We start from the raw sequence: 14,128 nt of genomic DNA, 5'->3' as shown, positions 1-14,128 counted from the left end.
GCGTTTGTGTTTGGCGTTGCAGTAGCGAGTTGTGATTTTGAAATACGTCTGATCGTAGTCAATAACGAAAACGTGTTTGGAAAACTATGTGTTGAAAGCCGGCGATCGCTCGCTCGCTCCCTCGGCCGATTTCCTGAATGGTCCGTTGGTTTGCAGGCCAAGCATTTTCACAGCCGTTGAACAGCGGCTCGAAAATAATGTTCACCAAGGAAGGTCCGGCGACAGAGGACGATAGCTACATGGGTTACTCCGTCACGGCCGGGGACTTTACTGGAAACGGCGACAGCGGCATGGCTGTCGGCATGCCTCGTGGCTCCGAACTACTCGGCAAAGTATGCTCATGAAATATTAACACGTAATCGACGGCGAAAGAAACAACCATTGAAATTAATTCCGCCGGTGAAAGTAACCCGTCACGGGCGAATTTATTGCTTTCCCGGGAAAAGGATACCGACTCGGCGCTGTCGGTCCCTTGATAGCAACCTTTAACCACGCGCGCCGATGCATCGGGCGAACCGTTCGCAAACAGATCTCGTCACTATTTCACAACTTTTCACTGTGCCTCTAGAAACTCTAACCCTTTGCACTCGGATGTCCCCCGTCAGGGGACAAAACTGTTGGTATTTATGGCAATTTCATCGGTAACGATTTTTATTTATTTAGATGCATTATTTCCAACGTAACAATAGCAATAATAGCGATAATAATATCTTTGTTTTCTTGGTCTATCGATTAACAATAAAAAAATGAACTTCGCTTACAGTCGCCTAAACTATGTTAACGCCATTTCAAACGGAATAAATTTTTCCAAATTTTTATCATTTTTTCCAAATGACTTGAATTTTTTTTGTTTCGTTAGAACGTCTAGATTTTTAAAGAATGAGGATGCGAAAGCTTTTTTTAGATGGTAATTGGTTGAAATGTTAACAAAATTAAGATACGATGTTTTTTCAAGTTTCTTTTATCTAAGCCGATAATGAGAATTTAAAGAATGTGTTTAGTTGATCTCGGTGATTTATTTACATGCTGAAAACTTTATTAATAGAACATCTGTCATGTCAAAAAGATTCAAGGTGATTTAAGACAATTTTCCGAATGCTAGGGGTTAATTATTATTATGTATTTAGTATGAATTTATTTCAGTGTGTTTAATGTGTGAAGACTCGTGTTTAAATTAAAATAAAAAAATAAATCACATTATCCCTGTGACTATATTATTTTACGAGGTGCATGTAGGTGAAGGTTGAGGATAACGTTGAATACAAGTCAAATACTGTCTTACTGGACAAGTTAGATAATTAAAATAATAATTAATTTAATCGGAACACTTTAAAGTTTGTATATGTGAAGAATATCGAAGAATTATTGATTCAAGTGTGTTAAATAATGAGATATTAGAGAATTATTAATTCAAATAGCAATGTGTTAAATAATGAGATATCGAAGAATATTATTAATTCAAATAATAATAATAATATTAAATAACAAGATATCTCGAAGAATTATTAATTCAAATAATAATAATAATATTAAATAACGAGATATCGAAGAATTATTAATTCAAATAATAATAATAATATTAAATAACGAGATATCGAAGAATTATATATTAATTCAAATAATAATAACAATATTAAATAATGAGATATTAGAGAATTATTAATTCAAATAATAATAATATTAAATAACGAGATATCGAAGAATTATTAATTCAAATAATAATAATATTAAATAACGAGATATCGGGAGATTATTTCAAATAATAATGCTGAGTAACGAGATATCGAAGAATTATTAATTTACAAAAATATCCGATCGCAGGTTATTCTCTTCACTTCGAATATGACGAATCATCGGAATATTACTGGTGAACAAATGGGAGCTTATTTCGGTTATGCCGTGGCTTCCGGCGATATCGACGGCGACGGCTTAGACGATCTCATAGTTGGCGCGCCTATGTACACCGTGCCTGATAACCCGGAAATGACCATCGAGACCGGAAGGGTGTACGTGATCTATCAAGGCGCCGGACCTGAAAAATTCCGCAGAGTCGATTCCAGGTATTTTAGTTACTATTTGTTCGAGTGACCCCATTTTTTTTACTAAGAGACATGTTAAATCAATGATCATCCTCTTTATTTACTTACTACACTGCGGATCACTATGTTCTCAATTGTTGCACATTTCACAAAGATACCAGGAAAATATTAATATCCAAAAACCCTTCCTATTGTTCAATTCAGTAAACGCAATGCAAATAAATAAGTAATAAAGCTTCTTGTATAATTCGGTTAACATTGAGTCGATTTTAACTGACTCGTTTTTGTAATATTAAGAAACTCTTATTTCACGTTTTTTAATGAGATCAACTCATTCCCAAAATTCTTTCATTATTTTAATATTGATGTGGCATTTTTTCCATTTAATTCGATATTGATTTCGACCTAGTTGTTTCTATAAAAATGCTGGTTGACTGCTGCGATTACTTGATTACAAAATTAGTACCAATAAATCGTCTTCAATTTAATGTTGATATTATACAGATTTTAATACAATTATTCGCGTCGTTCAATATTACACTCGTTCCAATAACTTCAAGCAGCTTTCCCAATTTTGTATCATAGTTTATTCAACATTTAATATATTCGAATGAAATATCTTCACAGTGCTACTCAAAAGACAATAACCTTGACAATTCGTTAAAAAAACGTTGAGTTAGAGGATGGTACTTTTCGGTAAAAAAGACTCAATATTAATCGTGTCAAGGATAACACGAGGTCACCGAAGTCGTTGTCATCTCTTAACTAAAATCTTCATAACGTTATTCAAGGTTACTTCCAGGTAATATTATCTTGACTACGCGTTAAAAAATCCTTAACGTCGTTATGATACCATTCCGCAAATTTATGCCGAAATTCCATCAAATCCGCGCGATGCTGATCGCGTTAAGGGTAGCGCAGCCTTCGTTCACCAAGACCGTTGACCTCTCCTGATAATTTCTTATCGTTATCCAGGGACGGGGAGAGCAACCGCGGGCGATTCGGCTTGTCGCTGAGCTCACTGGGAGATATTGACCGTGACGGTTACGGGGACTTCGTGGTGGGTGCTCCTTACGGCGGGCTCCACGGCCGCGGCGCTGTCTACATCTACCACGGGTCCGCCACCGGTGTCCTCGAGAAATACTCCCAGGCGATCTACCCCGAAGACCTGAGGCTGCCTGTCGACATGCAGACCTTCGGATTCTCTGTCGCCGGTGGCCTCGACCTTGACGGGAACCACTATCCGGACCTAGTCGTCGGTGCCTACGAGTCCAGCACAGCGGTGTTCTTCAGATCTCGGCCGGTCATCAAAATGGACTCCTACGTGACGTTCGATCAGGAGTCGAAACTGATCTCGCTGGACGATAAGAATCGTACCCTGTCGGATGGCAGCCGGGTCACCGCTTTCCCGTTGAAGGCTTGCTTCAAGTACAGCGGCGAGGGCGTCTCGTCCAGCCACACTTTTAACATTCAGTACGTTCTGGACGTGAAGAAGACGAAGAATCCCAGGCTGTTCTTCTTGGAACTGGAGGGCAAGAACACGATGAACCGCACGATCACTGTTGATCTGGATCGACAGTTCTGTTGGACTGTTCAGGTTAGTGCCGGTGCTGGTGGTTCGTTCGAGCATTGTCTGGAGATAGTTTTGGCTAGAAGATGCGAGGTCGATGCATAGAGAACGATGCTTTTAGTAAACGCAGCTTTTTCATTGTTTTTCGTTAATTGTTGTTCGGGTAATGAATTACGGTAAATTCTCTCTAATTCGCGCTCAAGTTGTGCACAGAAATGGACAATTTCGGAAGAGCAGGTACGATTATTCGAGCTTTGCGGCTCGTTTTTATAGTTACCGATTGTCAACAACTATAAAAAAGAGATGCAAGAGTCGAATAATCGTGTCTGCTCTTCACAAGTTGTCCATTTCTGTGCGCAATCTGAGCGCGAATTAGGGAGAAATGACTGTATTTTTATGTCGGCTTGGGAGATCATTTTTCACGTAATAATTTGGGCAGTATAGATTGTAAAATCTGCTAATAATTATTAGACTGCGGAAAAAATTATTTTGTATTATTTATGAAAAATTAAAATTGTCTATATCTGTTGCAATAATTTGAAGCCACTTTGGAACTTCTTCCTAGCATTAATAATTATAGTAGGACGAAAGCGATGTATCCATACTCTTTAATTATTGAACTGTCCCTTCTTTTTAAAATTACAGATATCCTTTTTGGTCATAAGTGCAAAAAATCTGCAGTCTAATTTTTGAAACAATTATTTTTGGTTTATGCAACATTGATACTCTGGTGTACATCGATTGCACTGAACTTCTTCGTATATTTTTGCTTATTATTCATTATTATGTTCACCAGAGTACCAATGTGGCATAATTAAAAAATAATTGTTCGAAGAATTAGATCGCTTATTATTCATAATAATGAAGAATAAGCGAAAATATATGAAGAAGAATAATGCAATCGATGTACACCAGACTATCAATGTGGCATAATCCATAAATAATTGTTCGAAGAATTAATCTACTTATTATTCATTATTATGAACGAAGAATTAATTTACTTATTATTCATAATAATGAATAATAAGCGAAAATATACGAAGAAGTATAATGCAATCGATGTACACCAGACTATTAATGTGGTGTAATTCAAAAATAATTGTTCGAAGAATTAGAATGTTTATTATTCATAATAATGAATAATAAGCGAAAATATACGAAGTTTAGTGCTGTCGATGTACACCAGACTATCAATGTGGCATAATCCATAAATAATCATTTGAAGAATTATTCTGCACTTTTAAAATATTTGGTGTTAACATTATTATTTGTTAAAACAGCTTTATTGTATACAATGACCAAATATCGACGACATGTATTTTTTCACATCGCTGAGAAACGTGTCGACTGTTGCGAGCAATATAAATCCGAAGCAATGCTCTGAAAAATACAATAATCTAATAAATCAATACTCTAAACATAGTTTTTAATTCTTTCAAAATAAGTATGTTGCAAAGGCTGAAAGTCCTAACTAAGTTTAACACGTTAAGTGCCGAATGTCAACTCGAAAAATATTCACGCAATATTAAAGTCACTTAATTAATAAAATCTAAACTAGAAAGTGAAAATTTACCATAGGAAACATTGGTTCAGCTATTTTGTATTCTACAGATAATAGTAATACTCAATTTGTTCAATATATTACAATAAATATGAATGTCAAAAACCTAGTTAAAAATTAGTCTCGCCTATCCATGACTCACGCGGCACTGAACTTGTTAATATATCATAGATTAGTTTAGAAAAACAGACCATGGCACGTAAAAGTTTCAAGTATTAACCCTTTGTATTCGAGTGGCAACTCCGAGGCACCAATAAAAATTCCAGTACCACGTTCCAAAATGATTTCAACAGTATCGAATTTGTTTACATTAAAAAGTCTGTTAGAAATGCAGTTATTGTACGCGTTGTCCAACCTCATTTATGTCAGTTCCAATAAATCATGTAAAATAAAAATACTACAGATTTTTCGAATTAGAATAGCTTCGAGTGCGAAGGGTTAAATAACAGAAACAATATTACCCCTCAATTACCCGAATAAAACTGACTTCCACACTAATTCGTCCGGAATTATCTTCAGGTTTACGTGGCACCGAACATTCGGGACAAGCTGACATCGCTGGACGCCGAGATGCGCATGAGTCTCGACGAAGAGCGTTATAAAGACAACAGACCACGAGATCCGAGACTTCCACTGCGACCTGTTCTGGGATCTACAACGTCCAGAAGGGATTCTCTGTCTATCAGAAAGAACTGTGGACCCGACAACGTCTGCATACCGGATCTGCAAATGAACGTGACGTCGAACGTTCTCAGGTACCTTCTGGGCTCCGGGAAACGGTTGGAATTGGACGTGCTGGTGCAGAACATGGGCGAGGACGCGTTCGAGTCGACGTACAACCTGAGGCTGCCGGCTGGCATCGACTACATCAAGGTGGAGAAGATCGAGACCATGGGAATGCCCGTGCAATGCTCGGCGCCGAAGCAATCGAACAACAATACCCTTCGTTGCGACATCGGCAATCCTCTGCAGAAGAACGGTTTGGTGAAGTTCAAGGTCCTGCTGCAGCCTGTCACCTCGCAAGGGATGAAGCCTGTCTACGAATTCGAAATGGACGTGAACACCACCAATCCGGAGAATCCGTCGACGGCCGGCGACAACTTGTACACTTTGAAGCTGCCGATTTGGATCGAGACCGATCTACGCGTGGACGGCGAGAGCAAACCGAAGGATCTCTACTACGACCCTGACAATTACACCAGCGAAACTAACGCGACCACTGAAATGGAGTTCGGCCCCGCTATGACGCACAATTACACCATACGAAATCTGGGACCCTCCGATGTTATTGAAGCGGAAGTTTTTCTCATTTGGCCTGCGCAGACCCTGGCCGGAAACGAGCTGCTGTATCTGCTGGAGCAGCCTGAGACTTCCGGGCCTATCGCCTGCGAGACCGCCAATGCGAATTATCTTAGCTTGAAGGTGAGAGAGTGAAGACCTGGGTGAATTTTATCTGAAAAGAAAATAAGAAATATCTAGAAATACGGTTAGTTCTCCCCAATTGTCTCTCAGCTTGCATTTTTGCTAAGGAGAAAATTACTTCAAATGACCTCATGAACTTCGCATTATAAATTGATATTATTTGGAACGTTTTTATTTTCAAATGGCAACGTTCGAAATTTCTTATTTTCTAAATAGAGTAAATTCTCTCTAATTAACAGCTTGGGAACGAAAGTAGTGAACAGAATAACATTTCAAACAACGTTGTTTTAAAGGAGATCACAGACATAGAATTATGAAATAAGATACAATGTTATTTGAAATAATATTTCAAATAATATTATTTCAAAAGAGATCACAGGCATGGAACTAATTATGAAATAAAATAGAATGTTATTTGAAATAATATTTCAAATAATGTTATTTCAAAAGAGATCACAGGCATGGAACTAGTTATGAAATAAAATATAATGTTGTTTGAAATAATATTTCAAATAATGTTATTTCAAAAGAGATCACAGGCATGGAACTAATTATAAAATAGAATAACATATTGTTTAACATAACATTTCAAATAACGTTATTTTAAATTAGTTCACAGGCATAGAACTAATTATGAAATAAAATACAATCTTATTTGAAATAATATTATTTTAAAAGTGATCACAGACATGAAACTAATTATGAAATCAAATACCACATTTGTAATAATATTTAAAATAATATTATTTTAAATGAGATCACAGGCATGGAACTAATTATAAAATAGAATAACATGTTGTTTAACATAACATTTCAAATAACGTTATTTTAAAAGAGTTCACAGACATAGAACTAATTATGAAATAAAATGCAATCTCATTTGAAATAATATTATCTTAAAAGTGATCACAGAGACATGAAACTAATTATGAAATCAAATACCACGTTATTTCTAATAATATTTTAAATAATATTATTTTTTAAGTGATCACAGTCACGGAACTAATTATAAAATAAAATATCATGTTATTTCAAATAATATTTTAAATAATATCTCAGGTCAGACGCAGGTAAAGAGTATAAAGGAGTGTTACATTAATGGATAGACGTACTGTATTATACAATATTAACCACCATACATGAAAATAACACTTTTGCACTTTGCGACAAAAGAAACAACACTTAAAAATAAATTCAGAATCCCAATTAAGATACTGTTAAAAACTGATGTATTACCCATCGAAAGTACCAATGACCGATCAACCTATTCCCACACTAACTCTCTCAATTGCTTCTAGTTGGACCAACGCAGAAAGATATTGTACCATCACTCGGAGCCATCAGGCGTAATCTTGGACGAGTCGCAATCCGGCAAGACGATCAACGTGCAAAGAGGATTCGAAGCGGACAAAGCCAAGATCAACCAGAAAGAGGAGGCAGAGATCCACAGCGGGGACAGTTCGAGCATCCAAAAGACCCGTCACTCATCCTCCTCGTCCTCTAACGTCGTCGCCAGCGAAACCAGGAGGATACAGTTGTCCTCGACAGGCGACAAGCCGGACGTCCTCGTGACCACCTACACCCACAACAACTCTGGCACGAGCTCCATCAACACCGGAAATCTCTCGAACGGAAACAAGGGTCTCGTGTTTCACACGCAGACCGGCGGTCACAGCGACTCCGGCGCTTTGGGCGGCGGTTTCCGCTCGAGCGAGGACACGGGTCTGGGCCCGAGGATTCCCAGCCTGGAGGAGCACTACGGGACTCGTGTAAATCACACGAAAACGCTCGAGAGTCGCTGGGGCGAGACGAGCGTCTCCGGAGGCCGCACGGTTTCCGGTTCGTTCGACGCTGAGCAAAGCGAGAGCGAGAAGAAGTACCAGGAGCTGCTCAGACAGCAGGAGGAGCTCCGTCGCTTGCAATACCAAGGACGACAGGAAGAGGAAAGGAGGAGAGCCGAAGAGGAACGGAGGAGATACGACGAGGAGGAACGGAAGAGACAGGACGAAGAGGAACGGGAGAGGCACGAAGAGGAGGATCGACGTAGACAGGAAGAAGAGCGGCGAAGACAGGAGGCGGAGAACGCGCGCAGGGTCCAGGAAGAGCGCCAGGAAGAGATCCGAAGACTCGAGGAGGAGCGAAGGCGAGTGGCCGAAGAGGAGTACAGGCTCCAGCAGGGAAGACGTCCTGGGATATCGGCTGGATCAGAGAGCGGCTTGATCACCGGCGATCGCGAGGAGACCGTTGGAACCGGCGAATTCGGTTTCCAGCTGCGCAACGTCAGCTCCACGCAGGAGTTCGAGACTCTGTTTGGCTCCTTGTCGAAGTCTTCTACGTACAAACTGTCCAACAGACAGGGCAGACATTATGTCCAGTTCATGGGCAGGATGAGGACTTCCGGGGACAAGAGAGAGTACATAGAGTTCCAGGACGGGTCCATGTTCCCGCTTCAAGATCGCTACGGCGACGTCAGTTACGTCTCCGAAAATTCCGAGCCTCCGGACAGTCGATTTCAGTGGGTGGAGGGCGAGCTTCTAGTCGATTCGCGCGGGAAAGGGTTTATCGTTCTGAAGGACAGCCGCAGGTTTCCTCTGCAGGGCTCGTTCACTTACACGGAGGAACGTTCTTACACCTTGGATCCGCGAGGAGGCTACCAAGGTAGAGGTTCGAGCGGGTACAGCAGGTCCTGGAGCGAGGACTCCGGCCACCACGTTGGCGGCGACGTTGACTACGAGTCGAGATACTCGAGCACTCACGAAGAGAGGAGGACGGAGGACAGGAGGACGGAGGACAGGAAAGTCACCAGCAGGACCCACGGTAGAGAGAATCGCGAGTCTTTCGACGAGGCTAATACCCAAAGCGTCGACGCTGCCAGCAGATTCAAACGCGAGAGCGACATGGTGGACGTGAAGGAGTTCAAGAAATTCGAGAGATTGCACAGAGTTCCCAGGGACCTGGAGAAGGATCTTGTGGCGGAGGAGAGCGAGTTCGACGAGAAGGCCGATTACGAGAACGACCCTAGGACCCACGGGCCCGTCAGTCCTTGCGACACCGCAAAATGTGTCATGTTGAGGTGCGTCGTGGGCCCTCTGAAGAAGGATCAGGAGGTCTGGATCGGAGCTAGGTACAGGGTAGACGCGAGGACCTTGAAAAAGGTGGCCATCCAGGAGAAGGTCAGAGTCTCGACCAAGCTGGTGGCGCGTGTCACCAAGCAACCATTTATCGGCACACCTGCCGAACAGGTGGTAAAGAGCCGCGAAGTCAAGACGAACGTCGAACCCAGCTCAATGCCAACCGTGCCGGATTCTATTCCTCTCTGGGTCGTTGTTCTCTCTGCTTGCGCTGGAACGATCATCCTGTTGTTGCTCATCTATCTGCTGCACAAGGTTTGTTCGCGCGAATTTTATACAAAATGTTACGTGCAACGAGATATGCATTTAGGAAGTTACTTTTGCAGGGCATTTGTTAAGCTGATTTGTTTAGCCATCGAAACAGCAATTAAATTTTAATCAAATTCAATCTTAATATTTAGACTGTGGATCTTTATAGATTTACATTATCTGCATAACTTTTAAATACAATGAAATATGTATATTAACACTATGCCGTCCGCAGATCTTAGATATGATTCTTTTGTTTGACGCCGGCATAATAGCTTGGAAATTTTAGATTCTAAAAAAAATGTCGAAGATGGCGGAAATATGAATTCCTAAAATTATGATATGTCATCCAAGAATTTTCGTACTTAATTCTTAGTTAAATAAGCACAGTGCTATAATTAGTTTGCTGCCTTTTAACAGCCAAGAAATATAGTTCAAATGTTATTTCAGTTTTTTAAAATAAATACCATAATAATATATACCACCGGCATACAACAGATAGTTTTTATGGCACCAGCGTGGTGCCACCGGACGGCATAGTGTTAACAAACATTGGTGAAATTTCCATTCTATCTTTATGATACCAAATTTTATATTTAATAAATAAAGTGAATTCTTCATCATCATTTTTACAAATGAATAAAAACGAAAATTGATCTGATAATCTGAAACGTCCGACAATTTGTAATCCCAGGGAGACAAGCATAACGAAATCAGAAACGTTAATGACATTCATTTCTGTCGACAGTGTGGATTCTTCAAGAGGAACAGGCCATCAGATGCGCCAGAGAGACAACCACTGAATAGGAATGGTCACTTCCACGGGGACGATCACTGAAGCATAAATCAAGGATAGACCAGTGAGAATTCTCGTGTCACGATAAACGTCGAACGACATCGATCAATCGAACGAAGTGCCTTGATCCTTGCGAATCCGCCAACGGAGCAGGAATATGCATTCGCTGGATCACGCGGAGCTGTAATACAGCACTGCCACGTGTATAAAATAATGTTTACTAACGATAGCGATTACCTCTATCTCCAGAACGTTACAGAAACTGGTAGAGTGAATTAGAAAGGTTCTGGAGCGATTCTGCGAATATTTTACTGCCACTGAATACTCCTTCCAGCTCCTGCTGTTCGACCATGCAAGTTTCTAGTCAGGAGACATTTTCATTTTTATTTTATTTTTTCTCGTTTTTTAAATCTTTGATACTGGCCCACGAGTCACTTACTCCTTTGAAATTGCCATAACTCTTCCATTCATTGAATATTCCAATTTTTGTTTTTTTTACATTACAAAGCATTGAGTGTGAACATTGGCCATGAAAAGTATTGGTCTTAATACTAGGAAAATGTAGTTGTTTAATTTACAATTACTGAAATTTGAAAGATGCATTTAGGTGCAATGAATTTTTTTGAACGTGTACATCATCGACAAAAAGTAATCAACAAGAAATATATAAAGAAAGTCTTAAAGTTAATGTTCATTTTTCTAGAAAGCAAAGAATGAGACAAATTTGTAATATTCTTGGGTTTTATAATTCTAAGATAACTATAATGAGTCCATTGTTTTCTATTTAGTAAAAGAACGTTTCCCGAAGTATCGTTAACTTTTCTATTATATTTGTGTTTACTTTCTATAAAATATTATTACTTATATTTGCTCAAATGATTCTTTCAAGAATAATACTCGCGACTTTGATGGAATAGAATTTGTCAGAAGTATTATTATCAAAATTGCACAAAATCAGATTAAACACAGCCCAGTTATTTTTGCATTTTAGTATAAAGTATTGGCCACTTCTAATGTTCCACACCTTTAGCTTTGCAGTGTTTGAAATGATTGAATACCAAACTGGAAATCATTTACATTGAAGAATGACCCCTGATGTCAAAAAGTTAACAATGATGAGTTAGAACAATTGAACTGTAATTTTCAGAATAGAATGGTATGTTTGATTTGATGTTGAATGAATCTTTCATACTTTATGTCTCAAGAGATTTTTCGGATACCCAGTAGAACAAATTAAGAAAATTACAACAATTTCAAACCAGTTCGTGACTCGCAAGCCACTATGTATTTACTTAAGCCTTCCATTCGTCGATAAAAGCGAGCAAACTCGACGAACCCAACACGCACAGTTTAATAAACGTCTCTCGAGGGTAGAAAGTGAACGTTTGCCAGCATGTCTTTTGTATTCGCCATGAGTAGATAAGAAGATCGTCTTCTTTTATTGGTAACGAAAAGTTCGTTGATTGAAGATTTATGGAAGCTCTGCAGAGCTTGTAGAAATGATCATTAAGTCTGGAAAGTTTCGAAAGCGACACGGAGAGGAGGTGCAATTTTCACTGAATAATCGCAGAGTAGTTCAAAGTTTTATCGATATCGTAAATGTACAGGGTGTGCCATAACGTGTAGATCAAACGAGGAACATGAAAATAATTTTAAAAAAGTTCGTATAGACGTAGGCTCTATTTGACCTTGTTTCTCTCGTGTCAGGATATTTTGTATTTTAGTTTGTAAAACGGCTGCTTTCCATCGAAGTACAAGCTTTTTATATTTTTCTATGTTTAACATCCGAAGAGTTATTAACCATTATACGTTGTTACCACTTACTGTTTTATATACGTTGTTATTGCTAGAAATTATTAAAACTCGGAATAGCTGTAAGAGAGCAATGTCGAATAGAAAGTAACTTTATGCGAACTCTTTTTCTACATATAAGTTTTAAGACACTCTGTATAATTCTGACTTAATAATAATATTTATTTATGATAGCCCATTGATAGTAGAAAGCAATAAAGGTGAGAAAAGCTGAAGTATAGCAAAATGAAAGGAAAATGCACAAAAATAAGCCGCTTTTATGTAAGAGAATTATACAAAGATAAATCGTAAAACGTGCTAATGAAATATTCGAAATTGTAATCGATTAGGCGTATCTTTTAATACATTAACAGGTCCGATCGACCGAAATATATTTTGACACGTTTGCGGGTTTATTATCGACAGATCTCACTTGTCGCCGACATCGGCAGACGATTTGTACTTTTCTTTCTTTTGATCACAAGCAAAGTAATTTCAACAAACGGAATCTCAAATTATTTATTAAATTTCTGCATTATACGATGTATATGTAACGTATGATAGAGATCCGTAACCTGAAACGGGGTTCCGCCCCTTGTGTAAGTGTGTACAATCTTGTAAATTATTAATTGTATTACTAAAACTATTCGAATGAAAAATAGCTAACGCAATAATAGTTATATAGAAAGTAAAAAAAGAAATTCCTGATCAATGCAGGAAAGTAGAACTGACTTGTATATACAGACTTAAGATGTAATATTAAAAAAAATATATATAAATAATATTATTAATACTACAGTTGGTGTTTTCTTTTTATTTGAATATGAAACCTTTCAAAATAATTAATATATAACAAAACTAGGTAAATCATACTACCAACGTGAAAGAGAACTTTAGTTTTCTTTTAGTTTCCTTTTAGCTTTCTTCCTAATTTAATTCTAAATGTATTTTACTTTCCCCTTATTTAACAAAATTTTACCATTAATTTCAATATGAATTTACCTTTAAGTCTTTGGTTCATGAAGAGGTGATTCCTGAGGTCATTTGAAGTGGGTCATTTTCCTTGCCTCTCATTAGTCAGTGTTTTTTGTTAATAACTCTTAAACAAAGCCGTGGATTACATTTTCGCTAAGTAGAAACTAACTTCAACCCCTTCCGGGTGTTAACACAATTATGGGACACCCTGTATATGCCTTGGGGACGCTATCACCCGTACTCACCCACGGGGGCGATAATTTTAAGCGGTTTGGCTATTTCGCTGCTCGACTTATTATTATTAAATTATTATTATAATTATTAATTATTATTATTATTATTAATTATTATTATTATTATTAAAAATAATTACTCAAAATACCGAGTAACTTTTGAAACCTGAATGCTCTTGAATAAATTGTTACGTTGAATAGATTTCATTGATAACTTATTCATTTTTTAGTACCTAATGTTTATAATAATTTATTTTGCAAGCGATGTTATTAAGCACTCCCTAAACTATTTTACCATCTAATTTGTTATTAATTGTAAATAATATGTAGATCAATCGTTACCCCGAAATATTCAATTGAC

At 38.2% G+C, this 14,128-nt stretch overlaps 1 protein-coding gene across 2 annotated transcripts in view; it reads left to right on the top strand.

Moving 5' to 3' along the window:
• Positions 1 to 13,355, top strand: part of if (integrin subunit alpha inflated) — a 178,790-nt gene extending 165,435 nt beyond the window's left edge. For both annotated transcript variants that reach the window (XM_033475456.2, XM_033475447.2), the window contains 6 exons: positions 157 to 332; positions 1,822 to 2,060; positions 3,015 to 3,636; positions 5,690 to 6,592; positions 7,891 to 9,978; positions 10,721 to 13,355. In XM_033475456.2, coding sequence (XP_033331347.2) covers positions 157 to 332; positions 1,822 to 2,060; positions 3,015 to 3,636; positions 5,690 to 6,592; positions 7,891 to 9,978; positions 10,721 to 10,810 — 4,118 coding nt within the window. In that variant the 3' untranslated portion in view covers positions 10,811 to 13,355. The remainder of the gene's footprint in view (positions 1 to 156; positions 333 to 1,821; positions 2,061 to 3,014; positions 3,637 to 5,689; positions 6,593 to 7,890; positions 9,979 to 10,720) is intronic.
• The last annotated feature ends 773 nt before the right edge of the window (positions 13,356 to 14,128 follow it).

This window comes from Megalopta genalis, chromosome 4, assembly GCF_051020955.1.
Source record: "Megalopta genalis isolate 19385.01 chromosome 4, iyMegGena1_principal, whole genome shotgun sequence".
Classification (NCBI taxonomy): Eukaryota; Metazoa; Arthropoda; class Insecta; order Hymenoptera; family Halictidae; genus Megalopta; species Megalopta genalis.
Note: the sequence above shows the minus strand (reverse complement) of the source record. Positions and strands in the feature narration are given on the sequence as shown.